This window comes from Falco peregrinus, chromosome 14 (genome assembly GCF_023634155.1).
Source record: "Falco peregrinus isolate bFalPer1 chromosome 14, bFalPer1.pri, whole genome shotgun sequence".
Lineage (NCBI taxonomy): Eukaryota > Metazoa > Chordata > Aves > Falconiformes > Falconidae > Falco > Falco peregrinus.
This window is the reverse complement of record NC_073734.1, coordinates 1,498,879-1,526,089: the sequence shown is the minus strand read 5'-3', so window position 1 is coordinate 1,526,089 and position 27,211 is coordinate 1,498,879. Positions and strand designations below refer to the sequence as shown.

Below are 27,211 nucleotides of genomic sequence, written 5' to 3'. Positions count from 1 at the left end.
CACCTGCTCCCTGCGTGGGGCGGCCTGGTCCTTTGCAATCGACCCCGTGGCACCCAGAGAAGAGCCCTGCCCTGAGCCTGAGCCATCGCTGCAGGGATGAGGCCTTCCTCGGCGTGGGTCCCTCAAATCCCTCCCTCCGGCCCCCACGGTCCGTCCCTAAAACACTTCCCCTCGCCCCCGGTCCCTGCTGGCCCTGAAGGCTGGCCACAGCACTTGGTTTCAAGCCTGAGCTGGTCATGTCATGGCTGTTCTGGAATGTGGTACAGTGAAAGGAGAGACTGAAATGGCAAATTTTTCCCCGCAGGGCGGTCAAATGCTGGCAGAGGTTGCCCAAGGAGGTTGTGCAGTCTCTGTCCTTGGGGATCTTCAAAGGCCAAGGGCACACAGTTCTCAGCAACCTGCTCGAGGCGAGCGTGCTGGAGCAGAGGGCTTGGCCCAGAGGACCTCCACGGGTCCCTTCCAACCCCCCCTCCTGTGTGGCTCTGTGCTTTGCTTTTCCTCCTAAAGCCCCTCAGCTCAGGCCCGATGCCCGCTGGAAAGGGTGCTGGAGCAAGGGACCATCCCAATCTCCTCCCCGAGGGTCCACCCCAGCACAAGCGCTCCCCACTCCACAAGACCCTATGGCAGACACAGTCAGGAGAGGGAAAAGATTCTTTTATTGTCAACAGCAGCTGCAGGGGCCCAGGAGTCACAGCGGTTCAGCCGGTGAAAATCAGTCGGCACCTGCAACGACAGAGTCAGAAAGCTCTGATAAGCCCCCAGAGGCAGGAAGAGGCAGGATTTGGTTCCCCCCTCTTTGGGGGACGCTGTTTCCGAGGAATTCCTCATGGCCCAGAAGGGACAGCTCTTGCTGGCCTCCACTCGAGGCCGGCTCCGGTGCCTTCTCCCCAGGGGTGATGTCCCTAGGGAGCTGTGCGTGCGCAGGGATGCTGACAGTGCCCCTGTGCCGCGCAGCAGGGCTCGACGGGGAGCCCCCGGGGAGCTGCCGTGGGACTCATCCCAAACCCTGCTCAGCACCAGCCCTCGCTGGCCCTTGCCAGCCAGCTGGGCTGACTTAGGGCCGTGTTCAGGGCTGGGAAAGATGGGCAGCAGCGCGTGGTACGCACCTGGCCTTCCTGACGTGCTGCAGCTTCCTGCATTTTCTCAGGTTTGGGTCCACAAAGTCATTTCCTCTCTTCTCCGTTTTATTTGTGCTTGGCTGTCCCCCTCTTCTGCCCAGGCTTCTTTTCTCTTCCTTTTCCTTGACTTTTCCTTCTCCTGGTGGGAGCCTGCAAACCTTTCCATCCCACAGCGTGATGAGATGGGGAAAGCCCCAAGCCCCTGCAGCGAGCTCTCAGGTCAGGCAAGGGGAGCTCTTCCTACCTGGTTTCCTGGGGCAGGCTGGTCAGTTGTGGCAGGCGTGCCAGGGACTCTGCCGTGCCCTCGGGGGTGCCTGGAGGCAAATCTGGAGGTGCCTAAACCAGAAACTTGGGAGGTAACGGGTGGCAAGTGACAGCCTGGGGTAGTGAGGGCCTGACTGCCAAATTGCTGTATGAGCTCTACAGAGGAGATGCTGGTTTGCATCGTGCACATTTTGCACAGTCCAGGCAACGCAGCCTAGACTTGATGAAGCTGCGACGGAGTAGGATTTGAGCAAAAGCCCTCTCAAGGTGGCAGCTACTCCTTTCTGTCCTTTTGTGGGTATTTTGTAGGTATGTTTTGTTTGATGAAGCAGATCACACTTAATGAAGTGCATTCCAGAAACAGCCTTTCCAGTTTTCCTTAGCACGCACCACTCTGGGGGGAGAGGAGGAACCCCAAAGGCACAAGAGAGCGGCTGCCAGGAGGAGGCCCAGCGGCTGCTTGGCCTCCTGGGAAATTACTGTCCCACCTGAGACATGTTGCCCCAGCGTCTGTGGAGCTGCCGTACCTCTGCCGCTTTGGGCCCTGCCCCTGTGTCTCCCCCAGCTCCGCTGTCGATGTCCAGCACAGAGGCGGCTGCATCCAGAAAGGCTTTTGCCGGACGCTGGGTCTCTGCTGTGCCTGCAGGGCCACTTTGCTCTTCGCACCGCAGCTCTGGAAAGCAAAAGCACGTGCAGCAGCGCGACTTCTTGGAAGTCAAGAACACCTAAGCAAAGCCCAGCCGAGCCCTACACCACTTGTCTCGTCAGCGTTGAGGTTTCTGGCATCCCAAGCCCCAGTGTCTGTGACAAGCCTCAGTCCCGCCTCCTACCTGTGCCCCTGTCCATGGGTGCTGGCACCTCCTCGGCTGATGGAGGGGAGAGGCCGGCCACCTCCTCCCCAAAGATGTCCCCGCAGTTTTCAATGAGGAACTCCACCAGCACGTTCACCTGCAGACATCAAAGCCTTGGTCTCAAGCCAGGTGCCTGCAGACGTGTCAAGCAGCCTTTCCCACTGCTGACCCTTCGCCTGCGCAGGCGGCTGCGGCTGGGGGTTGCTCTTCCAGGCACCCAGCCCACCAGCACTGGCCCAAGGGAGGAGGCAGCCAGGGACCTCGCAACAGCCAAGCTCCGATGGGCCGGGAAGGCAGCACTGGCTGCTGGGTAGGGCGTACCTTCTCGGTCACCGCCAGCATGGCCTGCAGCGGGAGCAGGTCCTCGTTGGGTGGGCTCAGCAGGTTGGGCCCGACGCAGATGGCCAGGTTGCTGCAGCTCATTCTGCTGGTGGCTGCGTTGTGGCCGATGTGCTGCAGCAGGGCCATCAGCCGCTTCAGGAGGAGGAGGTTGGCCGCAGGCAACTTGTTGGCCACCCTGAGGGAAGAGGAAGACAAGGCTGATGAAGCAGAGGGTGCCCACAGCCGTCCCCGCAGCTGGCCCCAGGCGGGTGGGAGCCAGCGGCCGTGTTGCACAGCTTTGCAGCTGCCCGAAAAGACAGCTTTCTGAGGAGCCCGTGCCTTTGCAGGCAGGTCCCAGAACTCTCCCGGTCCCTGCTCACCAGGCAGGCTGCTGCCCACACTTACGCTTTCAGCTCCTCCACCTTGGCCTGCTTGCTGGCCCTCTCCATGGCTGCCATCCATTCCTCGTAGAGGTCGATGACGAGGAGCTTGGTGGGGATGCTTCGCAGGAAGTCCTGCAATGCCAAGGGCTGCAGGTGAGCCTTTGAACGCTGCAGGCCAGCCAGGAGCTCCTCCAGCTGCAGGTCAGAAGTGCTCACCTTCAAGATGACGGCCAGCAGCAGCGCAGGCTGGCTTCCTACATCGATGTCCTTGCCGCGGTCCAGGGCCTCGCGCAGCTGCCGAAGTTCTGTCCCACCGGCAGCTCTGCGGAATATCCCCTCCGTTGCTGGTCCTTGCTGGTGCAGGACAGCCAGCAGCTCCTGCAGGAGAGGCAGGAGGCCACTTGCTTGGCTGAAGAACCAAGCGGTGGCAAGGACCAGAGCTCTGCCCCAGACGTGGTTGCCTAAGCGCCACAAAGGGTCTGGGACCAGAAGCAGGTTCTGGGGGTGCAGAGCCCAGTGCCCTGTCCCCGCAGCTGCTGGGGACACGCAGGCCCTCTCCAGAGCAGCCAGAGGGATGGCTGGGGACCCCGTCTGTCCAGGCTGGCTTACCTGGATGGGCCGGGGCAGCGTGTTGTCCTCCCCACAGAGGGCTGCCAGGGGCTGCCCAAAGAGCGCCCTGCTGCAGCTGGAGCCCGCCTGCCCTGGCGCCTGGGCAGCGGCCGGGGTGCGCCGCAGGGCAAAGGGCCAGGGCAGCCCCATCCTCCTCCTGCTGGTGCTGCTCCCGCTGCTGCTCCCTCCTGCTGCAGAGGAAAACAGAGTAAGACACCACCAATGGAGACCCCAGGCCAGCGGTCCCAGCGCCTGCCCTGCCCTGCGCTGCCCTGCCGGCAGCACGGTGCTGTGTGGTGCGGCAGGATGGGCAGGGAGGCAGCAGCTGGAACCGCGGCTGTGGCTCGGAGGTGTTGACTTAGAGGCTCTTGAGAGCCATCGTGCCACGGGGTCAGCCTGTGCCAGCCTTCGCCCTGCCCTCCTGCAAGCTGCGGGCAGCAGCAGAGGCTCCGTGTCCCCGCAGAAGCATATCCAGCAGGCACTGCCCAGCAGTTGTCCTTGTCCGTCCAGGTGACATCCTTCCGTGGGCTGCCCAACCTGCATGGCGACACTCGGGACAAGTGAGCACAGCATTGCAGGAGGTTGCCTTGCTTTCCCAAACTCACCTGGTGCGGGGCAAAGTCCCCCTGCGTTTGCAGATGGGGCCGTCGCAGGCCCTTGCTTGGGATGAGCCTGCAAGAACCAAGAATCGGGCTGTGCTTGGAGAGCAGCCCCGCAGCAGAAAGGGCCACCAGCAGCCTGAGCACGGCAGAGCTGGGACCCTCTGCCCTCCCGGGCTCTCTTCCCCATGTGGCAGGGTTCCTCCCAGTGTCACCAGTCAGAACGTGCTGGCGTGCTGCTGGCTTCCCAAAACTCTCTGCTCCCTGAGTGGCACCATCAGACCCTCTGTCCCTCCCGCACAAGGTCACCCCAATCCCTGCGCATCCCGGCGCAGCCAGAGGCAGGTGCAAGGCAGCCATTCTCACCTCTGCCTGTGCCTCCATCAGCCTCTCCAGGCTCCTGGTGCGCAGTGTCCTCCACTGGGCAGGAGAGAAGGAGGGGAAGAAGGTGAGCAGCCATGGCTCTGCTGCTCGGCTGCAGGAGCAGTGCTTGGGGACAGGGCCAGAGCAGAGAGACACTCACGGCGTGGCGGCGGCTCAGCTCCTTCTCCAGGAGCTTGATGGATGTCAGATGGGTGACGCGGGCTCCCGTGCATCCTTCTGGTGTCCTGTGCACCGGGAAGGGAGAGGGAGAGAGCTGGGTGAGCCCCAAGCCGTCTCTTGTCTCTTGTCAGGCAGCTGTGCCCGAGAGCTGCTCCCAGCCACGGGGGCACCTTCCCCAGCTGGGGGCTGTGTTCCCCCGTCCATCCAGCTTCTCCTGGAGCATCCCCCCGGCTTACCCCAGCAGCGTGGCCACCCACAGCTCCTTCAGTGCCTGGGATCTGCAGATAGAGAGGAGAGAGAGCGTCAGGCCCTGCTGCCCCCAGCCCTGGGCAAAGGTGGGTGCCTGCACAGCCCTGTGCTGTGGGGCAGGATAGAGGCGCTGTCCAAGCCCTGGGTCGCTCTGTCCTGCCTGAGCGGCTGCATTTGCCCTTCCCTTCTGGGGACCAAAAGGTGACCAGGGGATGCAGGATGGGGAAACATCCCCCATCCCTCCCTCCCTGCCACCGGGCTGCCTGCTCCCTGCCCAGCACTGCATGCAAGGCAGAGGCCTGTGTTCATGGAATGGCGTGGGCACGGCTGGGAACCTCTGCTGCCCGACCACGACTCACCCAAAAGTGGCGATGCAGGAGCCGGTGGGCCAGGCGAGGATGACAGAGGTGCTGTCCTCATCGGTGCCTTCCTCCTCCTCCTGTCCATCCTGCCCCGCAGCCTCCTTCCCGCTGCTGAGCACCCACAGCTGGTCCAGCGCCAGGCGGAGCTGTGGGCGCAGGCTGGTGCCATGTCTGCAGAGAGCAGAGGCGGGCACTGAGCTGGAGGGGGGCTCCTTGGGCTGGGTCCCCACGCGCAGAGCCCTGTCCCCCACCTGCCCTTGGGACGGACATTGGTGCCTCCAGCACCGAGGGGCCGGGGCCTGGGGCTGGTGCCAGGGTGTCCCTGGGCCGGGGCTGGGGGCAAGGATCTGGGCTCTGAGGGTCTTACCGCAACTTGGCGACCACCAGTTCCTCGTGGAGGAGCAGAAGGCGCCTCTCGCTCCTCTTGCGGCCCCGGGTCAGCCGCACGTCCGCGCTCAGCACCGGCTCGGCGTCGCTGAGAGCCTCCCTGCAGAGCAGAGAGCGGCGGGCATGAGCAACGCCAGTGCTGCGTGGCCCAGCTGTGCCCGCGTGTCCCCGAGCCCGGGGGGAGCCCACCTGGAGCCGCAGCAGCAGCTGGCCTGGCCCATCCTGCCCGGGAGAGGAGGGCCCTGGCCGTGCAGCGAGGAGGGGGCCCAGCCGGCGACGGCGAGGCTGGGAAGCGGGGTGCTGGTGCTGTGGCAGCGCTGCTGGGCCAGAGGCTGCCTCCTGCCAGCGCCGCTGCGTGCCAGCACGGCTCTGCCCTGCTGCCTGTGGTGGCCGTGGGCTCCCCGTGACCAACGGTCTGAGCCCAACGGAAAGTGGGCGGGGCCTGCGGGGCGGGGCTGGGGCCCTCTCCAGTATGGCCGGGCCTGCCTCGCCCCGGGGAGCCCCGCGCAGGACAGGGCAGGGGGCAAGGGCCACCTCCCTGCGCCTGCGGCCAGCGCTTTGCCCTGGGGTTTGGACAGGGCCCTGCTCGATAAAAGAAGCCGTTTTTCCTAGAGGTGACCGTTGTGGCCTGAGGCAGACTCCTCTTGGTGGAGGCCGGCCTAGCGGTCGGAAGGCCTCTGGCACACAGGCCGTGCCAGGCCTCAGGCCCCAAGGCGCTGGAACTGGAGCAGGCCCAGCAGGAGGAAAAACTTCCATTTTTACCAAAAGACGGGGGGACTAGCAGCAGTCAAGAGCCGCTCGTGTCCTGCCAGGCGCCACAGGGAAATGAAATGTGTGGTGAGCTTCGGCAGGATTTGTGGTGCCCCTGGAGCACCACCCTTGCTTGGGAAGGCTTTATTCCACCTGGGTGCTAAGGCTTCACCCTTGGCAATCAGGGCTGGGTGAGCGCCACACAGGAGCCCCTGCCCTGTTAGCCATGACCTTCACCCAGCCGGTGGCCGACACGGCCAGGGGCGAGTCTGTGGGGTAGGCCGTGACCATGGCAAAGAAGGGGAAAAGTAGTCAGCTTTTGATGGCCCGTGTCTCGTTTCACTGTTGACCCTAAGCAATGCCTTGCTTCAAATAGAAGTGATTCAGAGAGTTACACACCCGCCCTGTTCAGGAAAAATGCAGGAAATCAGAGACATCTAGAAAATTCTCTTGTGGCTGTTGTACACTGCAGCAAGAAGCAGCGTGGGTCCAGTGGCTAATGCTGGAAGGGGAATTCAGCACTTCTGGGAAAGGGAGATAAAGGCACTCTTGTGGGCCAGGCTGGGATTGGAGAGCCTGGGTGGGTGTCTGGGGTCCCAGCTTTCCCGCAGTGCTGACTGTGGTGCGTGCTGCTTGTTCTTCCCTGCAACGCCGGCTGCATCCACCTGCTGGGGCTGTGCTTGGGAAGGGCTCCGGGGGTGAGCAAGCCCATGGGAGAGGCCTGGGGAGAAGCTCTTCTCCAGAGATCTACCAGAAACTGTCCAGAGCATCCGAGAGGATGCTCTGTATGACAAGGGAAGGTGCCCGTTGGTCCAATGTATGAGAGCCTGCAGGGCTCCCATCAGGGTCCTTTGACCTACCCATCCTCCAGCCAGCAATCCAGGTGCTGGGGGGTCCCATGTAGGTCTCCTGAGGTACCCTTTAGCCCCAGGCAAGGTGTCGTGCCTCAGTGTGTGCTTGCAGGGCATGTTTCCTTCCTGCTGACAAGGGCGGAATTGCAGTTAAATGCCCCTGGGCGATCCCGAGCCAAGCAAACTTTTTTCTATGGGTCACACTGCTTTGCAGTCCATGTGTGTGGTTCAGCTCCTGCATGGGAGCTGAGGACACGAGGTGACCTAGCTCGGAAGCTGGCCACTCTTGCTCCAGGCAACTCCAGTTGCTTGCGTTTTCCTTCAGCTTCCCCAGCCTGATCATCTCCACTGTCACCTCCTCCCTGTCCTACAAGAAGTATCCCTATCCCAGCCATTAGGACAGTGGCACAGCACTCAGAATCCAGATCACTGGTAGAGAAGAAGGACAGAGGAAAAGAGAAGTTCTCCTTTGAAAGAAATCCTTCTTTGTCCTCCTTTAGCTACTAGTGGATGAAAAAAAGGGGGACAGAATTTCAGGCCAGCCACAGCACTGGCTTTCAAGCCTGAGCTTGTCATCTCATGGCTGTTCTGGAATGCGGTACAGTGAAAGGAGAGATAGAAATGGCAAATTTTCCCCCTCGGGGCGATCAAATGCTGGCAGAGGTTGCCCAAGGAGGTTGTGCAGTCTCTGTCCTTGGGGATCTTCAAAGGCCAAGGGCACACAGTTCTCAGCAACCTGCTCGAGGCGAGCGTGCTGGAGCAGAGGGCTTGGCCCAGAGGACCTCCACGGGTCCCTTCCAACCCCACCCTCCTGTGTGGCTCTGTGCTTTGCTTTTGCCCTGGCGGAGATCTTCAGGGACTTTGTGCTCCGTTTTGTGTTGCCTTAGGGCTACGATGTGCTGTGGTTTGGGGGCAACAAGGTCAAGTATGTCAGAGGTCAAGCGAGTTAGTGTCAAAGTGTGTTACTGTTATGGACAGAATCTGTGTTTGTTGGCCCTGTGTTCCTGGGGTTATGGCATTTTTATCTTATCTTGTGATCTGTGTGGTGGGTTTTTTTTGCGGAGAGTGCCTTTTTCAGCTGTTTTGCCTTTGTGGGGTTTGGATGGGTGCCTTTGGTTTGTGTATGATGTTTCTTCTGGTTGTTTTTCTGCTGTGCTGGTGGATGGTGGTGGGCTTTTCTGTCTTGAAACCATCGTTACTGGCCTAATAGATCTCCTGCAGGTCAGGCAGTGTCACTTCTGGCGTGGTCTGACTCATTTCTGGTGAGCTGGTAGGTAGGTGTGGAGGACTTGTGGTCCCTCCATGGAGAATGACTGCTAGAGGACTAACAGGCAGATCTGTGGAGGGGTGAGAGGACCGCTGGCCCCTAAGTAGTGACTGTCAGAGGACTCAGTGTACTTGAACTAACGTGGGCTTCCAAATTCGTGGTTATCTGTCCTGCCTTGTGGAAGAGCCATGGGAAGTCACCAGCCACACGGAAGGACAAGGGGGTTCCCAAGGCTACGTGGCTTCTTGGGTTTTGCTTTTGAGTAAGAAAGTCTTGTCTCTACATGAGTACAACTGTGGACAGTCAATTTTGCTGACTTTAGAAAGCAGGGAGTAGCACTTTTGTGCTGTGCCTCACATGGCTGCCAGGGCAGGGTGAGAAACAGCAAGAGAATTCCTTCCTGGCACCTTCTCCAGGGGAGCCGTGCTGCACTTGTCAAGGTGAGGGGTTTTTTGGCTCTATATGATTGAAAATGTGAGGGGTTAATTTTCAGATCACAGAAATTAGGGAGCAGAACATTTGTGCTGTGCCTCACATGGCTGCAAGGGCAGAGTGAGAAGCAGCAAGAGAATTCCTGCCTGGCATCTTCTCCAGGGGAACTGTGCTGCACTTTACCCATAGTGAGGGTTTTTTTTGGCTCTTCATGATTGCAAATGTGAGAGGTCAGTTTTGTCACCACAGAAAGCAGGGAGCAGAACTTTTGTGCTGCGCCTCACATGGCTGCCCAGGCACGGTGAGAAACAGCAAGAGAATTCCTTTCTGGCATGTTCTCCAGGGGGGCAGGGCTGCACTTTCCCAAGATGATTTTTATTGGCTCTTAACGACTGCAACTCTGAAGGGTCAATGTTCTCACCACAGAAAGCAGGGAGCAGCACTTTTCTGCTGTGCCTCACATGGCTGCGCGGGGACGGTGAGAAACAGCAACAGAATTCCTTCATGACACCTTCTCCAGGGGAGCTGTGCTGCACTTTGACAGGGTGAGCTCTGGTTCTGCATGAGTGCACAAGGTTTTGGTCAATGTTCTCACCACAGAAAGCAGGGAGCAGAACTCTTGTGCTGTGCCTCACATGGCTGCCCGGGCACGGTGAGAAGCAGCAAGAGAATTCCTGCCTGGCACCTTCTCCAGGGAGCACTGCTGCACTTTCCCAAGGTGAGTTTTTTGGGCTGTGCATTATTGCCACTGAAAAGAGGTCAGTTTTCTCAGCACAGAAAGCAGGGAGCAGCACATTTGTGCTGTGCCTCACATGGCTGCCAGGGCAGAGTGAGAAGCAGCAAGAGAATTCCTGCCTGGCACCCTCTCCAGGGGAGCAGCCCTGCACTTTCCCAAGCCATGTTTTTTGCTTCTGTATGAGTTCTAAAGTGCTGTGTCAATTTTCTCACCACAGAAAGCAGGGAGCAGTACCCTTGCGCTGTGCCTCACATGGCTACCATGCACGGTGGGAAGCAGCAAGAGAATTCCTTCCTGGCACCTTCTCCAGGGGAATTTCCCAGTTCCCGAGAGACTCCTGGCACCAGCTGCAAGGGGGCTCCCAGCCGAAGGGAATTGGGGTGGGAATTGGTGATGTCTCCTTTCCTTAGGCATGTTAACACTTTGGAATAACAATTGGATGCTTCGCTTCTGTTGCTCTTTTATCATATTGCTCACAGTAACTGCCACTGGTTCCTTTTATCATATTGCATGCTATTTTCTTTTATTGTAATATAAGAAACTGCGTTTGATATATTCCATCATTTGATAGATTTGATAGATTTGATTATATTTGATGTAGAGTTCAGCTTTGCTGTGTATCCAGTCAGTCAGCAAAACATAATTTGGCGAAAACTCTCTCTATTTAAGAAAAAAAAATGTTCCTCGACTTGCTATTGGCAGGTGGGAACCATTGCCTTACGGTGTTTGTGCCAGAGTGGTCTGGTGGTGCTGGGCAGTTGGGCCGTGCCAGGGACAGAGGGACGGGGGCAGGGGAGGGGGCGGGGGGAAGGGGTTTAGGGACGGACGGGTGGGAATGGATGAAGGTGTTTAGGGATGGAGCGGGGTGTGTGGGGGTGGGGCAAGGATGTGTGTTTGTGGGAGTGGGTGTGGGGGGGGTGGGGGGTGGGGGGAGGTGGGTGTGTGTGTATTGATACACCGGGGGTGGGGGCGTGGGGGGGGTTGAGGGTGTGTGCGTTATTTAGAGAACAGATTGGGGGGCCTGGGGGAAGGGTTTTAGGGACGGACGGGGGGTTAATGGAGGCCTTTAGGGAAGAACGGGGGGCCTGGGGGAAGGATTTTAGGGACGGGCCGAGGGTGGGGGAGGGCTGGACCAGGGTCTGGGGGAAAAGGTTTTAGGGACAGGGTGGGGAGGTGGAGGTGGGGGATGATTTCAGGAACAGCCAGGGTGGAGGAGGGGGTCAAGGGAAGTCTTTCAGGGTTGTTTGGGGGGAAGGATTTTAGGGACGGATGTGGTGTCTGGGCGGACGTTTGATGCCACCGTATAGATTCCACTGTATATACGTTTCTGTCCAGGGATTCTGTTAAGGGAAGGCTGCTGGCTCGGCAAAGGGACAAGATGTCTGAGCTCCCCAGTTACCACACTGATTTGGTGTTTAGCTCTACGTTAAACACACCTGCGCACAAAGGTTAGGCCAAGCTGACTCTCTAAAGCTGTTAGAAGTGACAAATTAAGGGACTTTGCATCCAGGGAGTCAGCCTTGGGAAGGACGGCGAACAAAGAATGGATGGGGAAAAGATCTCCATTCTCTTCAGTGATGCAGAAAGAGCCTCTGGGTGAGGACGTTGTGGCCACAGGAGGAGACAAGCCGATAGAGTGCTGCGATCCGCAGAATGTTGGTTGGAAGTCGGGCAGAAGTAATTGTTGTGGGGGGAGATCGCGACCTCTGACTCAGATAGCCCCCCGAGAGAGGGCAAGGCCCCGCTTGGGGAGCATGGGGAGCTAGTAAAAAACCTCAGCAGTGCTGTCTGAGGGTGTGTGCTCATTTGTATTAAAGCAAGAAACTTGTAACCCATCCTGTGCCTGACTGAAAATGCATGTGTAATGCGCTATGAGTGTGCAAGTGCTCTGCTGTCCATAGTGCGTGCCCTCGAGTAACTGGGTGAGCACGCTCAGAGGAAACATTCCCCCGTGCTCCCAGCACTGCCATAAAGAATGCCTGCCTTCTGAAACTTGCAAGCAAGGCTTAGAGGGTTTCTCTCCATGACCGACTTTATGGCATCATTCCCACCATACTGGAGAAAGCAAATCTTTTATTGTTTGGTGGTGAAAGCAGCTTGGGCAGTGTCACTGATGTGCAGCACTTTTTTAACCTCAGGTCTAAAGTGCCACCGGTCCCACCGTGGGGTACATCCTTCCTCAGGCTTTCACCAAACGGAAAGGATGCATCAAACCCACCCCACAAACACGTCCTGCACTTTTTTTATCTTTCCTGGAACGTGGGGACATGACCCTGCTGGGCCATCAGTGCCACCTGCCTGGGAGCCAAGATGGTGCCTTTGCATTCCAGGCTAGGAACTTACCTTCTTTTTTTCCTTTTCAGTGACTTTAGAGCCATCCTTAGGGAGGCTGGTTAAGCTGGTTTACTGCACAGCTGGTCGCCAGTGGAGGGAAATGGTAAGCTCCGCTGTTGCCTTTGGTGTTTACTTGTTACTGTGTCGCTCATTTGAGTGATCTTCTCATGCCCCGGCAAGCAGAAGCTATCACGCCACTTTAGGCCTTGGTCTAATAGTCATGCAAAGCAATATTGAAAGTCATTCTGAGGTCTGGAACAGGCCCCAATATGCATTTTATAAAAGTGCTTCTTGGCTGCTGTTTATCTTTGTATGGGGTTTTTTTCCCATTTCCCCAGACTGCTGAAGCTCTGAAAGGCGCCGATGAGCTGCTCTCCCTCAGTTTGCTCCTTTGCCTTTGGGGACTGCGGTTCATGTTTTCTTCATGGCCTTGCAGAGGAGAAAATCCATGAGTACACCACCTTGTTTTTTTCACCTAAGCTAATTTCAGAAACTGCCTCCTTTAACTTAAACATGAAACTCTTCTTCACCTCTTTGTGCACTTGTAGAAAAGCAGGGTGGGGTGGGGGGTGGGGGTGTCTTCAGGAAGTGCCTGCAAAAGAGCCTTTGGGAGACCCTGTCCCTTGACTCACATGTGGGGTAGTGAAGAGTCTGAGAAAGTCATGGGTGTTTTGGTGTTCACCTAAGCAGGTTTTCGTTTTGGTTTTTTTCTTTTTTCTTATTTATCTTATGTAGCTTATGTCACCAGGTAGTGACAGCCTGGGGATGACAGGAGGGGACAGCAGGCAGTGGCAGTGTGGAGTGTGACCAGAGGGGCCAGTAGGCAGGGACAGGCCTGGGGGTTACCGGAGGGGACAGCAGGCAGTGACAGCCTGGGTGGTGACAGGAGGGGACAGCAGGCCATGACAGCCTGGGAGGTGACAGGAGGGGACAGCAGGCCGTGAAAACCTGGGGATGACAGGAGGGGACAGCAGATTGGGACAGCATGGGGGTGACAGGAGGGGACAGCAGGCCATGACAGCCTGCGTGGTGACAGGAGGGGACAGCAGGCAGTGGCAGCATCGAGGGTGACAGGAGGGGACAGCAGGCCGTGACAGCCTGGGGGGTGACAGGGCACGGGGCAGTGATGTGCCCAGGGCTGTTGGGAGAGCCCCCACAGGCGCAAGGGCTGACAGGTGACGCAGGATGGTGAAGGCCCCAGGGGGTGACAGCAGGGACACCGCAGCCCTGGGGGGTGACAGGGCACGGGGCGGTGACAGGCTGGGGGACAGCAGGGACACCGGCGGCCCAGGCGGGGCTGATGAAGGCCCCTCCCCCAGGGGCGCTGAGTGGCCCCCTGAGCCCCTCTGTCACAATGCGGAGCCGCCTGGGTTGCCATAGCGAGCAGCTTGGCCTGGCAGCGCTGGTGCGAGGAGGGAGCGGAGGCCGAGCCAGGGCCTGTCCCCATCGTCCTCCCACCGGGGCTGCGAGGAGGAGCCGGCGGGCTCAGCCCGCGCTGCTGGCCCCAGCCCCTCGGTGGGCCCTGACCTGCTGTGGGGGCCGCGAGGCCAGCTGCTGCGTGAGGTGCCATCGCGGAGCGGGCACCGCCTGGCCCCGGCCATGTCGTGTGTCCACTACAAGTTCTCCTCCAGGCTGAACTCCGATGTGGGCACCTTTCACGGCCCCAACATCTCCCTGCGCGACCTCAGGCGCCAGATCATGGGCCGCGAGAGGCTGAAGGCGACCCACTGCGACCTGCAGGTCACCAACGCCCAGACCATGGAAGGTGCGTGGGGGCGGCGGGCGCGGGGACCGGGGACCGGCCGGCTGGCGATGGCGCAGGCGGCCAGTGAGGCGGTTGGGCCACGGCCGGCAGCGGTGACTTGTGCTGGGGCCTCAGAGCTGCTCTTCCGTGGTTGTGGGCTGGCAGCTGCCGTCAGGGCTGTGTGCGCAGCCAGGCACAGCAGCGTACGGGGTCCGTGTGCGACACCGCGCGTGGAAGAGGTTTGGTTTCTGGGAACCCTTCTAGCTAAAACGATAAGGGAATGTGGGACAATGCCTTGTCATCACAGACCTGCCAGATTTCTTTGAAAGCCGGCAGAGAAGGCTGAACATGATAGAAAAGGAGTGGGTGGCTAATTTAAAGGGGAAAAAAAAGTGGGTTTGGTGACTGAAATTTGTCTTCAGCTACTTTTACTCCACCGCATTGGAAAAGCGGTGCTTGGCTGCTGCAGAAACTGCTCAGTAGCAACGTTTTGGATCAAGAGTGTATCTGTGAGTGAGAATCTATGCAGACCCTGGAAAGCCATCTTGTAGACGAGTGTTCTGTCTAAAGTATACTTGGCATTTCTTGCTAATACAGCTTCTTTGCTGCACCATGCTACACATTCATTCAGATGCTATTGAGCATCATTTCTTCATTTCTTTCAAACGGTGCATTTTTGTCGTGGTACTGCGTGTTCAACGGTGTCAGGGCAGTACTGAAGTTTTATGGCAGATCAGTTATGGTGAATATACCTAGAAATGTTCTTAGAGAAACCCTAAGTTCTTTTGAATCTGAGAAATGGTGCTTGATTCTCAGAGACGGTAATGGTTTTGTATTACTTAGTGTGCTGTTTCAGTTTGGTAATCTACCGTCTGGCAAAGCTTGCATGTGATTAAAGACTTTGGAATATGACTTGTCAGAAATACAAAGACTTGGAAACCATCTCCATTCCTTAAACATTCAAATTTTATCGGTTGGGGTTTTTTTTTCTTTTTTCCTGTGGTTCTGTGACATTCCCACAACAGTCTTGTCTTTACAATGTGTACTCATAGGATTTTTTCCTCTTCCTCTTTGATGTATTAAAACTTAAACAGAATAACATGCCTGCTGCGGTAACTGTAACTTTGGCTCCAGCCTTTCAAGTGGTTGGACCTAAAGACGCTGTTTACCTACAGATAGGTAAAGTAGGTTCAGGAGAGTATCTGTGAGCAGACTTAACAGCACGGTGTTAGGGGTCTTGGGGGTGTTACGGGATCGCGTGTCATATACAGCAGTAGAGACAGACATGCAGGTAGAGGCAGACGTACAGGTTGTGACACAGATGCTTACTGGAACTTTTGTAAGGGTGTTTTCCCCGTGAAAATGCAAAAATCCCCCAGCGGTTGTCAGAGCAAAGCTAAGGAATACATTTCGGTGTCATTTATGTGTATGCCAGATTTTGGGGTTTTATACATAACCGTGAATTTCCGTTTTTATTGGACAGCATCTACGTGCTTAAAGTCACCTTCAGAAGATGAAGGAAAGAACTAGGCCTGGATGCTCTGCCTAAAGGGGGTTCTTGGAGATCCTCCCTGTGGAGATATGGTAGTGGGTTTTATAACTTTGTGCAGGAGTCCTGACTAAATGTTGGCATGATCTTGGAAAGACCCTTCAGTGAACCTTGAGTGAAGATGGCCAACTTGTTCAGAGTTTTCCGAGCCGCGTGATCACGGAAATCTCGTAGTAGAAGCAATGCTAATAGAAGCTAAAAGTAAACAGGATTTTACACATCACTGGGGGGAAAAAAAAGAGATGGTGGACTCTTTTTGAAGATGGTGGGAAGGCAAAATGGATGGTTGGGATGTGTTTTAAAAGGTGGGAGGCGGGGTGGGGGTGTCCTCTTCCGTGCTCGCTATTATAGAGACATGTTCTAGGGTTTTGTAAGCTAACAGGAGCAAAAGCAATGAAAGTTAGATCAGGAAAGAGCCTCATGTTTTAGCAGACTCTGCTTTAGTGACTTTAGAGACCATTTTGCTGTTGGCATTGAAACGATTCAAAACAAATGGAAAAGATTTTGCTGCTTGTGTTTGACTATCAGACCTGAAGATTTCTGGAAAGGTACCGTGAGTGTGTGGACATGATAAAAGCATTGCGCTGTGTGTAAAATGTTGCTTTTCTATCCGTAAAGGGTTCCCTGAAGTGCTATGTCATGACATATTAATATCACTCTTACGAACTGACTGATGCTTTCTCTGTATTGATGTTGTTTTCAGAATACACAGATGACAATGCCCTGATTCCAAGGCACTCATCGGTAACTGTTAGGAGAGTCCCTGTTAGAGGAGTTAAAGCTACCGGCAAGACAGACCTTGGGTAAGTAGCCATAACGCGTTGTGTTCTTTGGGAGGGGTTTCAGTGTGTTCACCTTCTTTGTGGCTGTTGGTTTACGGAGGCATTCCGGTTGTCTCTTTCTTGTTAAAGCTGCTGTTAAATTGTGTTGTGACAGGGCAGATTTGAATGTATCTGTCCCAAAGCAGACTTAGATTTTTCAGCCCGCTGGGACGTGGCATTCAAAGTCCAACAGTGGTAGCTGTTCAGACGTTTGAATTGGGTTTGTTCTTGGGCTTGGTTTTTCTGAGAGTCAAGTTCTCCGTCCTGTTTCCTCTATGCAGAGAGATTCCTTATTTTATGCTTTTGCTTGTATTGCTTTTAGAGTAAACGGAGAGACACATTGCAGTGTGAACTGGTAATTGGTTCCCATCTGCCAGCAGTCCGAGTCCCAGTGTTTGACTGCTTCCTTTGTTTGGGGGCGGGGGGGCAGGGTATTCTTACACCCCAGAGGGGTGGGGGTGGCGGGGCTGCATGCTGTCTCCAGAGGAAAGACTGAGAGTGGCCAGCTGGCAAACCGTGCGAACAAGAAGTTTCATTCTTAAGTGATTCCTATTAGTTTCCTAAAGACAATGCCTGTGTCGGGCAAGAGAAAAAGAGCAACGTCCTAAAGCGTATTGCCTTTTGTGCCAGGACGGTGAAGGAGCAGTTGATCTTTTCCAAGCCTGAAGCTCAGAAAGCAGTTGGGCACATTCCCAAATGTTGGTAGTTACCTTTCTAAGTTTGATTTCACCCTAAGCTGCTCTCTGTGCTCCAGGTATTACTGCTGTATTCCTCAGATTTATGGAGGACAGAGAATCTGATTACAATTGCAGATATTCAAATGTAAGCCTGACTACAGCATTGTTGCTGTCATCGATGTATTCGTCCAGTCCAGTTCTGTATCAGCTGCGTCAGCATGGTTTGAATGGTCATGTTTTCCAGCCTTCTTCAAGACAGACCTCTCCTCCACCATTAGTAGATATTATTGACTTGTGGTTATGCCGTGTCTTTCTAATGTTAGTTCTCAATAAATAAAGTGTACTGGCGAGTTACAGCGTGTCTCTAAGACTTATCTCTAAGACTTAACCTTGAGACATAACCATAAGTCTTAACCTAAAGACCTAACCTTAAGACTTAACCCTAAGACTCAACCCTAAGACCTAATGGGTAGAAGCTCCTGATCTGGCTCCGGTCAATCTGGGATCATCACTGGGAACCACGGAACTTGGCCAGCACAAGGTCTGTGAGGTAGCAGGTTAAATGAGGCAGAGGAGAAGCCCACCACTCTGATGAGCTGGGTTCTTGGCACCAAGGTACCTCTGTGACATTTTCACTGTGCTGCAGTGTAAAGACGGCCTGTGATTTTCAAAAACTGAAGATCAGTCTTTAAAATGCAATTCCTTGGACAATAATAACATTGTGTCAGGTAAATACATACACCCCTCACCAATGGAGTTTTGGGTTTTTTCTTTGTACCTTTGCTGCTTCTGCAGAAGCCAGTAGTGCAGGGGGCTGAGGGTACAGCTACACAGAGTGGCTTCTGTTTTGTGAGCTCTAACTAGACGTGCAATGGACAGCCATTAAGATTGGGAAAGCTCACAAAAAGCTTAAAAACAGATAAACCACAACATTTCTTTCTTTTTTATAGAACTCCTTAGACTACTCCTTTTTTTATAAAAATGAGAAATCAGGGGTTAGTCATGCTTTGTATGCTATCTAAAGGCTTTAATCAGCAGTGCCTCCCCTGTCCATGCAGAGGAGGTCATGTCCATCTTTTTTCGGATTTTCTGTAGCTGGAAGAAGTGTTTTTGCCAGCCACCACAGACAAGTTTTCCTAAAAGGCATAATCTGTCCATTTAAGTGTTCCTTCAGCCTGATAATGATTTAAAAACTGTGCCTGCTGGTCTGAACCTGGATTTCATGTTCTAGTTCCCTCCTAACCAAATAAATAGAATGTTCTTTGCTGTAGATGCCCCATTGCAACGGGGTCTTCAGGAAGGGATTCTGCATCCAGCCCATCATAAATAATCACGCAGAATTCCAGAGAATATTTTAAGACCAACACGCTCTGCACTGATATACGTCTTCACCACTGTCATCTACAGTGGTGAAGATGACAATGAGGAGTACAATGAAGAGGAAGAGAACTGTAAACAGTTTTTTTCTCTTTTTTTGCAAGGAAGAAGAATGAGGGGCTTTTCAACTCTTGCAATGCACTGCGTGAACGATTTCTTAGAAAGAGCATTACAATTCTAGGAAAGACTTGTCAACAAGTTTTTTGAAATAGTTTCCTAATCTTCAAAATATTGGAGCTGGTAGTCACCAGCTGTGGCTGACGCACCATTTTCTGACTCCTGTGAAATGCCTAACTGTCTGTTTCCATAGTGGTATCATTCCCATACCTCCTTTTCCTTAAATAGAGTTTAAAATGGGGTCCACAAATCAGATGATGCGGTCCACAATTCAGATGGCCATCAAAGAGTCTTCAAAATTTCTCAAAATTCAGGTACTTCTTTTCTGGGAAACATACTCTTTGCTACTTTAACAGAACGTGTATGTGTATGTATGTGTAGGTATTTACAAAGAGGCATTTTGTAAAACATTAGTTAAAACGTTGACTGTCTCTCACTTAGAGGTGAGAGATTCCGGGGGAAGGAATGGATTGCACATTCCCAGCGAGTGAAAGCGAGAGAACACCCTGCTCCCGCGCGTTCCCTCCGTAAATGCCTGTGCTAGTTCTCAGGCGGCCCCAAGCTGCTTTTCACATCCCCCCTGCCCTTCAGGCTGGCTGGCAGGGCTGCCGGTTAGCGCTCCCTCACCGCCTTTCAGGCTGAGCACGCCTGTCAACAAGACAAACAGGAGGGCTTTGCTAACCTTAGTATCCTCAACGGAGACGGGGAAGGAGCACTCGCGTCACCAGCTCTGCTGGCAGGCATCACAGGACAGCAGGTCTGCGCAGAGGTTTTGTGTCGAGCCCTCCCTGGGGACACGTTGATCCCAAAGGTTTCCTTTTGGGTGTCAAAGGGCGATTGTTTTGAAAAGGAGTGCTGAGGATGGTTTTGGAATCATTTAAGATCAACAAAGAGCAGCTTCTGAGTACGTGTTGGACCTGCAGTTCCACTGCACTTGGCAATAGCTGCTGTTAAGGACTCCTTTTCCTGGCCAGGAGCAGAGCTTGTGGGCAGACAAAAACCAACAGAAAATCCAGTACCAACAGAAAATTCTTAAATCCCTTGCTAAGGGATTATCAAAAGCTTGATTCCTTTTAGTGCTTCTGGGTCTGAAGCTGAATTTCAGGAAGCAAAAGCATCTGCCACAACTCTTTAAGTTGTGTGTCCTTTTAATGCTGCAAAACATAACTAATGCTACTTGCATGCATCCCAGTTAAATGTACCGTGGCTAGCTTCTTCAACCAGTCTGGAGCTTAAAGGCCAGCTTCAAAATGCTGGTGGTGTGCTTTTTTCTACACATAGCTTCAGTCCGCTTGGAAGAAAACTGGATTGGTTCAACAAGTCTTTATGTAAGGTACAAAGAGAGCCTATTTGTAGCCTAACATGAGTGTCAAATAATCAGTACCTGTTAAACAGACTGACAACCTGGCTGAAGACAATGCTACCAAAGAGGATAAGGTACAGGCTATGATGGTACAGTCTTGCTGTGAATACAACCCAGTCAAGGAAGTGTCAGGTATGTTCCTTGAAGGTTATGGGAACATTGTAGAGATGTTTGTTTTAAGAAGAGAGATGCATGCATACCTTTTCCTTTTTTTTTTTTTCTTTTTCAAAAAACTTCTAGTTACATGAAAGACCCCTGGGATCCACCTCCACCATAGTACATTTGCTTTCGTTTTGGAAAACCTGGCCACCATAAGGTTAAGTCTTAGGTTGAAGTCTCATTGTTGAGACCTAGGCATAAGTCTTGGAGCTAAGTCTTAATGTTAGAGTCTTAGGGTTAAGTCCTAAGTTTAAGTCTCAGGGTTAATTCTTAAGTTTAAGCCTTACGGATTGAGTCCTAGGGTTAAGTCTTAAGTTTAGGTCTAAGGGTTAAGCCTTAGGGTCAAGTCTTGGGGATAAGTCTCAGGGTTATGTCTTAGAGTTAAGTCTCAGTGTTAAGTCTTATGGATAAGACTTAGGGTTAATTTGTAGGGTTAAGTTTTAGTGTTAAGCCTTAGGGTTAGATCTTATTGTTAAGCCTTAAGGTTAATTCTTAGGGTTAAGTCTCAGGGTTAAGATTTAGGGTTAAGTCTTAAAGGTTAAATCTCACGGTTAAGTCTCAAGGTTAATTCTTAAGGTTAAATCTTATGGTTAAGTCTTAGGGTTAAGTATTAAGGTTAAAACTTAAGGTTAAATCTTAGGGTTAAGTCTTAGGGATAACTGTTAGGGTTAAGTCTTAGGGTTAACTATTAGGGTTAAGACACAGGGTTAAGTCCCATGGTTATATCTTAGTGTTAAGTCTTAGGGTTAAATCTTACCTTTAAGTCTCAGGGTTAAGTCTTAAGGTTAAATCTTAATTTAAGTCTTAGTGTAAAGTCTCAGGGTTGAGTCTTAAGGTTAAGTCATAAGGTTAAATCTTAAGGTTAAGTCTTTGGTTTAAGTTTTACGGTTAAGTCATAGGGTTAAGTCTTATACTTTAAATCTCACGGTTAATTCTCAAGGTTAACTTATAAGGTTAAGTCTTAGGGTTAATTCTTGTAGTTAAGTCTGGGGATAAGTCTAAGGGTTAAGTCTCAAGGTTAAGTCAGGTTTAAGTCTCAGTGTTAAGTCTTAGGTTTAAGTTTTAGGGTTAAATATTAAGGTGAAGTCTTAAATGTAAGTGTTAGTGTTAAGTCTAAGGGTTAAGTCTTAAGGTTAAGTTTTAAATTTAACTCTTAAGGTTAAGTCTTAAGGTTAAATCTTAAGGTTAAGTCTTAGGGTTAAGTCTCAGGGTTAAGTCTTAAGGTTAAATCTTTAAGGTTAACTGTTCAGGTTAATACTTACGGTTAAATCTTAAGGTAAAATCTTAAGGACAAGTTTTAGGGTTAAATCTTAGGGTTAACTCTCAGAGGTAAGACTTAACATTAAGTCTTAAGTTTGAGCCTTATGAATAAGTCTTAGGGCTAAGTCTGAACGGTGAGCCTTAGGGTTAAGTCTTAGGGTTCAGTATTAAGATTAAGTCTGAAGGTTAAGTCTTAGGGTTCACTCTTATGGTTCAGTCTTAGGGTTAAGTCTGAAGGCAAAATCTTAAAGGTTAAATCTCAGGGTTAAGTTTTGCGGTTAAGTCATAGGATTACATCTTATGGTAAAGTCTCACGGTTAAGTCTCATGGTTAACTCTTAAGGTTAAGTTTTAGGATTAAGTCTTAGGGATAAGTCTTAGGGTTAAGTCTCAGAGTTAAGTCTCAAGGATAAGTTCCAGGGTTATGTCTTAGGGTTAAGTCTCAGGGTTAAGTCTTAAGATTAAGTCCTAGGCTTAAGTCTTAAGTTTATGTCTTAAGGTTAAGTCTTGGGTTAAGTCATAGGGTTCAGACGTAGGGTTGAGTCTTAAGTTTCATCCTTTAAGGTTAACCCTTCACCTTAATTCTTAAGGTTAAATCTTAAGGTTAAGTTTTAGGGATAAGTCTTAGGGTTAATTCTCAGGCTTAAGTCTTAAAGTTAAGTCTTAAGGTTGAGCCATAAGTATAAATCATAGGGTTAAGTCTTAAGGTTAAGTCTATAGGGTTAAGTCTTTAGTGTATATCTTATGGATTGAGACTCAGGGTTAAGTCTTTAGGTTAAGTCTTAAGTTTGAGTCTTATGGATGAGTCTTAGGGTTAAGTCAAAAGTTTAATTCTTAAGTTTAAGTGTTAGGGTTAACTCTTAGAGTTAAGTCTTGGGGATAAGTCTTAGGGTTAAGTCTTAAAGTTAAGTCTTAAGGTTGAGTCCTAGGGTTAAAACTTAATGTTAAGTCTTGGGTTCAGTATTAGGGTTAAGTTTTATGGTTAAGTCTTAGGGTTAAGTAGTCTTAAAGGTTATATCTCAGGGTTAAGTCTTAGGGTTAAGTTTTAAGGTTAGATCTTAGGGTTAAATCTTAGGATAGAGCCTTAAGGTTGAGTCTTAAGGTTAAATCTTAAAGATAAGTCTTAGGGTTAATTCTCAGGGTTAAGTCTAAACGTTATATCTTTAAGTTTGAGCCTTAAGGTTAGGTCTTAGGGTTAAATCTTAGGTTTAAGTCTTAAAGGTTGAGTCTTAGGGTTAAGTCTTAGGCATATAGTCTTAGGTCTCAGTCTTAAGGTTAAGTCTTAAATTAAAGTCTTAAGGTTACGTCCTAGGGTTAAGTCTTAGTGTTAAGTCTTAGGGTAAAGTCTTAACATTAAGTTTTAAATTTAAGTCTTAAGGTTAAGTCTCAGGGTTAAGTCTTAGGTTAATACTTAGTGGTAAGTCTTAGGGTTATGTTTTAAGGTTAAGTCTTAGGGTGAAGTCTCGGTGTTGAGTCTTAGGGTTAAGTCCTAAATTTAAGTCTTAGGGTTAAGACTTAAGGTTAAGTCTTAAGGTTGAGTCTTAGGGTTAAGTCTTAGGGTTACTATTATTACCGGGAACAGAGGTCTATTTCTCAAGTTCTTGCAACTTAGTCTTCTGCAAGATTGATCGATAGATAGATAGTCAGACGGACAGAAAAATTATGCAATAGCTGCCGTAAATGGTTCAGAGATTTGTTTCCATCAGGGTAGGGCGCAGAACTTCCTACATGGTGGTTATCTACTTCCTCATGCGGCCAAGAACTCCATCGTGTTTGCCGTCACTGCTACCAGTTGCTCTGTTCCTTGCTTCTTTGGGCAACTTTGGAGCCTTTGCTGTGGAAACAGGCTGGTGTGATGAAATTTAGCACATAGGAATACTTCATGGTTTGCTGGCTCTTCAGCAGGGGTTTCCTTCCTCCACTCCCTGCCCAGCTCCACCCCTGTTCTCTTCATTCCTCTGTCCCTCTCCTGTCCCTCTCCTGCCACCACACCGCCCCATCTCACCCCCCTCTGCTGCTCGAAATATTAAGGGAACTAGACCTGTATTGAAAAAAGTGGGGTTTCTCTTTCCTCTCCTGAGGATTTACCACCCAGAGCAGGCTCAGGTTCTGATCCTGCCAACTGCTCCCCAGCGCCTGGATGCTTGCTCTGGGAAACAAGGACAGCTGCTCTAATTCTTTTGCAGGCACAATCTTGGTTTAAATTCTAGTTGAAATGAAATAAAGAGCTGTCATCAGTCCCACCTGTGGCACAGAGAGACACCTGTGTTTCATGCACATGTCTGCACAGAAACACACACAGAGGGAAAAAAGCCCAGAACCGCTTTGTGCAAGGAAGTACGTAAACTCTCCCTATCAGCATTGCTGCTTTGAGCAATTGAATTGTTCTACAGTCAACTGACAAGCCGACACGCTGCCCATCAAATGAGAACCAGAATGTATGCCATTTGCAAGATGGGGCAGCAATAAGCTTTCGACCACTTTCCAGCAAGATCATGTCAAGAATGGTGGTGTACTCATGGATTTTCTCCTCTGCAAAGCCATGAAGAAAACATGAACCGCAGTCCCCAAAGGCAAAGGAGCAAACTGAGGGAGAGCAGCTCATCGGCGCCTTTCAGAGCTTCAGCAGTCTGGGGAAATGGGAAAAAAACCCCATACAAAGATAAACAGCAGCCAAGAAGCACTTTTATAAAATGCATATTGGGGCCTGTTCCAGACCTCAGAATGACTTTCAATATTGCTTTGCATGACTATTAGACCAAGGCCTAAAGTGGCGTGATAGCTTCTGCTTGCCGGGGCATGAGAAGATCACTCAAATGAGCGACACAGTAACAAGTAAACACCAAAGGCAACAGCGGAGCTTACCATTTCCCTCCACTGGCGACCAGCTGTGCAGTAAACCAGCTTAACCAGCCTCCCTAAGGATGGCTCTAAAGTCACTGAAAAGGAAAAAAAGAAGGTAAGTTCCTAGCCTGGAATGCAAAGGCACCATCTTGGCTCCCAGGCAGGTGGCACTGATGGCCCAGCAGGGTCATGTCCCCACGTTCCAGGAAAGATAAAAAAAGTGCAGGACGTGTTTGTGGGGTGGGTTTGATGCATCCTTTCCGTTTGGTGAAAGCCTGAGGAAGGATGTACCCCACGGTGGGACCGGTGGCACTTTAGACCTGAGGTTAAAAAAGTGCTGCACATCAGTGACACTGCCCAAGCTGCTTTCACCACCAAACAATAAAAGATTTGCTTTCTCCAGTATGGTGGGAATGATGCCATAAAGTCGGTCATGGAGAGAAACCCTCTAAGCCTTGCTTGCAAGTTTCAGAAGGCAGGCATTCTTTATGGCAGTGCTGGGAGCACGGGGGAATGTTTCCTCTGAGCGTGCTCACCCAGTTACTCGAGGGCACGCACTATGGACAGCAGAGCACTTGCACACTCATAGCGCATTACACATGCATTTTCAGTCAGGCACAGGATGGGTTACAAGTTTCTTGCTTTAATACAAATGAGCACACACCCTCAGACAGCACTGCTGAGGTTTTTTACTAGCTCCCCATGCTCCCCAAGCGGGGCCTTGCCCTCTCTCGGGGGGCTATCTGAGTCAGAGGTCGCGATCTCCCCCCACAACAATTACCTCTGCCCGACTTCCAACCAACATTCTGCGGATCGCAGCACTCTATCGGCTTGTCTCCTCCTGTGGCCACAACGTCCTCACCCAGAGGCTCTTTCTGCATCACTGAAGAGAACGGAGATCTTTTCCCCATCCATTCTTTGTTCCCCATCCTTCCCAAGGCTGACTCCCTGGATGCAAAGTCCCTTAATTTGTCACTTCTAACAGCTTTAGAGAGTCAGCTTGGCCTAACCTTTGTGCGCAGGTGTGTTTAACGTAGAGCTAAACACCAAATCAGTGTGGTAACTGGGGAGCTCAGACATCTTGTCCCTTTGCCGAGCCAGCAGCCTTCCCTTAACAGAATCCCTGGACATAAACGTATATACAGTGGAATCTATACGGTGGCATCAAACGTCCGCCCAGACACCACATCCGTCCCTAAAATCCTTCCCCCCAAACAACCCTGAAAGACTTCCCTTGACCCCCTCCTCCACCCTGGCTGTTCCTGAAATCATCCCCCACCTCCACCTCCCCGCCCTGTCCCTAAAACCTTTTCCCCCAGACCCTGGTCCAGCCCTCCCCCACCCTCGGCCCGTCCCTAAAATCCTTCCCCCAACCCCCCGGTCCTTCCCTAAAGGCCTCCATTAACCCCCCGTCCGTCCCTAAAACCCTTCCCCCAGGCCCCCCAATCTGTTCTCTAAATAACGCACACACCCTCAACCCCCCCCCACGCCCCCACCCCCGGTTTATCAATACACACACACCCACCTCCCCCCAACCCCCACCCCCCCCACACCCACTCCCACAAACACACATCCTTGCCCCACCCCCACACACCCCGCTCCATCCCTAAACACCTTCATCCATTCCCACCCATCCGTCCCTAAACCCCTTCCCCCCGCCCCCTCCCCTGCCCCCGTCCCTCTGTCCCTGGCACGGCCCAACTGCCCAGCACCACCAGACCACTCTGGCACAAACACCGTAAGGCAATGGTTCCCACCTGCCAATAGCAAGTCGAGGAACATTTTTTTTTCTTAAATAGAGAGAGTTTTACTTCATACGATGCCGACTACGCCAAATTATGTTTTGCTGACTGACTGGATACACAGCAAAGCTGAACTCTACATCAAATATAATCAAATCTATCAAATATATCAAATGATGGAATATATCAAACGCAGTTTCTTATATTACAATAAAAGAAAATAGCATGCAATATGATAAAAGGAACCAGTAGCAGTTACTGTGAGCAATATGATAAAAGAGCAACAGAAGCGAAGCATCCAATTGTTATTCCAAAGTGTTAACATGCCTAAGGAAAGGAGACATCACCAATTCCCACCCCAATTCCCTTCGGCTGGGAGCCCCCTTGCAGCTGGTGCCAGGAGTCTCTCGGGAACTGGGAAATTCCCCTGGAGAAGGTGCCAGGAAGGAATTCTCTTGCTGCTTCCCACCGTGCATGGTAGCCATGTGAGGCACAGCGCAAGGGTTCTGCTCCCTGCTTTCTGTGGTGAGAAAATTGACACAGCACTTTAGAACTCATACAGAAGCAAAAAACATGGCTTGGGAAAGTGCAGGGCTGCTCCCCTGGAGAGGGTGCCAGGCAGGAATTCTCTTGCTGCTTCTCACCCTGCCCTGGCAGCCATGTGAGGCACAGCACAAATGTGCTGCTCCCTGCTTTCTGTGCTGAGAAAACTGACCTCTTTTCAGTGGCAATAATGCACAGCCCAAAAAACTCACCTTGACAAAGTGCAGCAGTGCTCCCTGGAGAAGGTGCCAGGCAGGAATTCTCTTACTGCTTCTCACCGTGCCCGGGCAGCCATGTGAGGCACAAAAGAAAATTTCTGCTCCCTGATTTCTGTGGTCAGAAAACAGAACCATCACTTTTGAAATGGTGCAGAACCAAAAAAAAGTCACCTTGTCCAAGTGCAGCACTGCTCCCCTGGAGAAGGTGCCAGGCAGGAATTCTCTTGCTGCTTCTCGCCCTGCCCTGGCAGCCATGTGAGGCACAGCACAAATGTTCTGCTCCCTAATTTCTGTGGTGAGAAAATTAACCCCTCACCTTTTCAATCATATAGAGCCAAAAACCCCTCACCTTGACAAGTGCAGCACGGCTCCCCTGGAGAAGGTGCCAGGCAGGAATTCTCTTGCTGCTTCTCACCCTGCCCTGGCAGCCATGTGAGGCACAGCACAAAAGTGCTGCTCCCTGCTTTCTAAAGTTAGCAAAATTGACTGTCCACCATTGCACTGATGTAGAGATAAGACTTTCTTACTCAAAAGCAAAACCCAAGAAGCCACGTAGCCTTGGGAACCCCCTTGTCCTTCCGTGTGGCTGGTGACTTCCCATGGCTCTTCCACAAGGCAGGACAGATAACCACGAATTTGGAAGCCCACGTTAGTTCAAGTACACTGAGTCCTCTGACAGTCACTACTTAGGGGCCAGCGGTCCTCTCACCCCTCCACAGATCTGCCTGTTAGTCCTCTAGCA

General features: G+C 51.9%; 1 protein-coding gene and 1 pseudogene across 1 annotated transcript; one reads left to right on the top strand and one right to left on the bottom strand.

Moving 5' to 3' along the window:
* Window positions 1–2,614: 2,614 nt before the first annotated feature.
* LOC129785628 (T-cell activation Rho GTPase-activating protein-like) lies at window positions 2,615–3,606 on the bottom strand (the record flags this gene model as incomplete). The annotated part of the gene is made up of 4 exons (XM_055818569.1): window positions 2,615–2,750; window positions 2,960–3,069; window positions 3,154–3,315; window positions 3,547–3,606. Coding segments are annotated over 4 exons (468 nt in total), but the record flags the coding sequence as incomplete, so codon positions are not given.
* A 10,049-nt stretch (window positions 3,607–13,655) lies between these two features.
* Window positions 13,656–27,211, top strand: part of LOC129785695 (hydrocephalus-inducing protein homolog) — a 95,695-nt pseudogene continuing 82,139 nt past the window's right edge.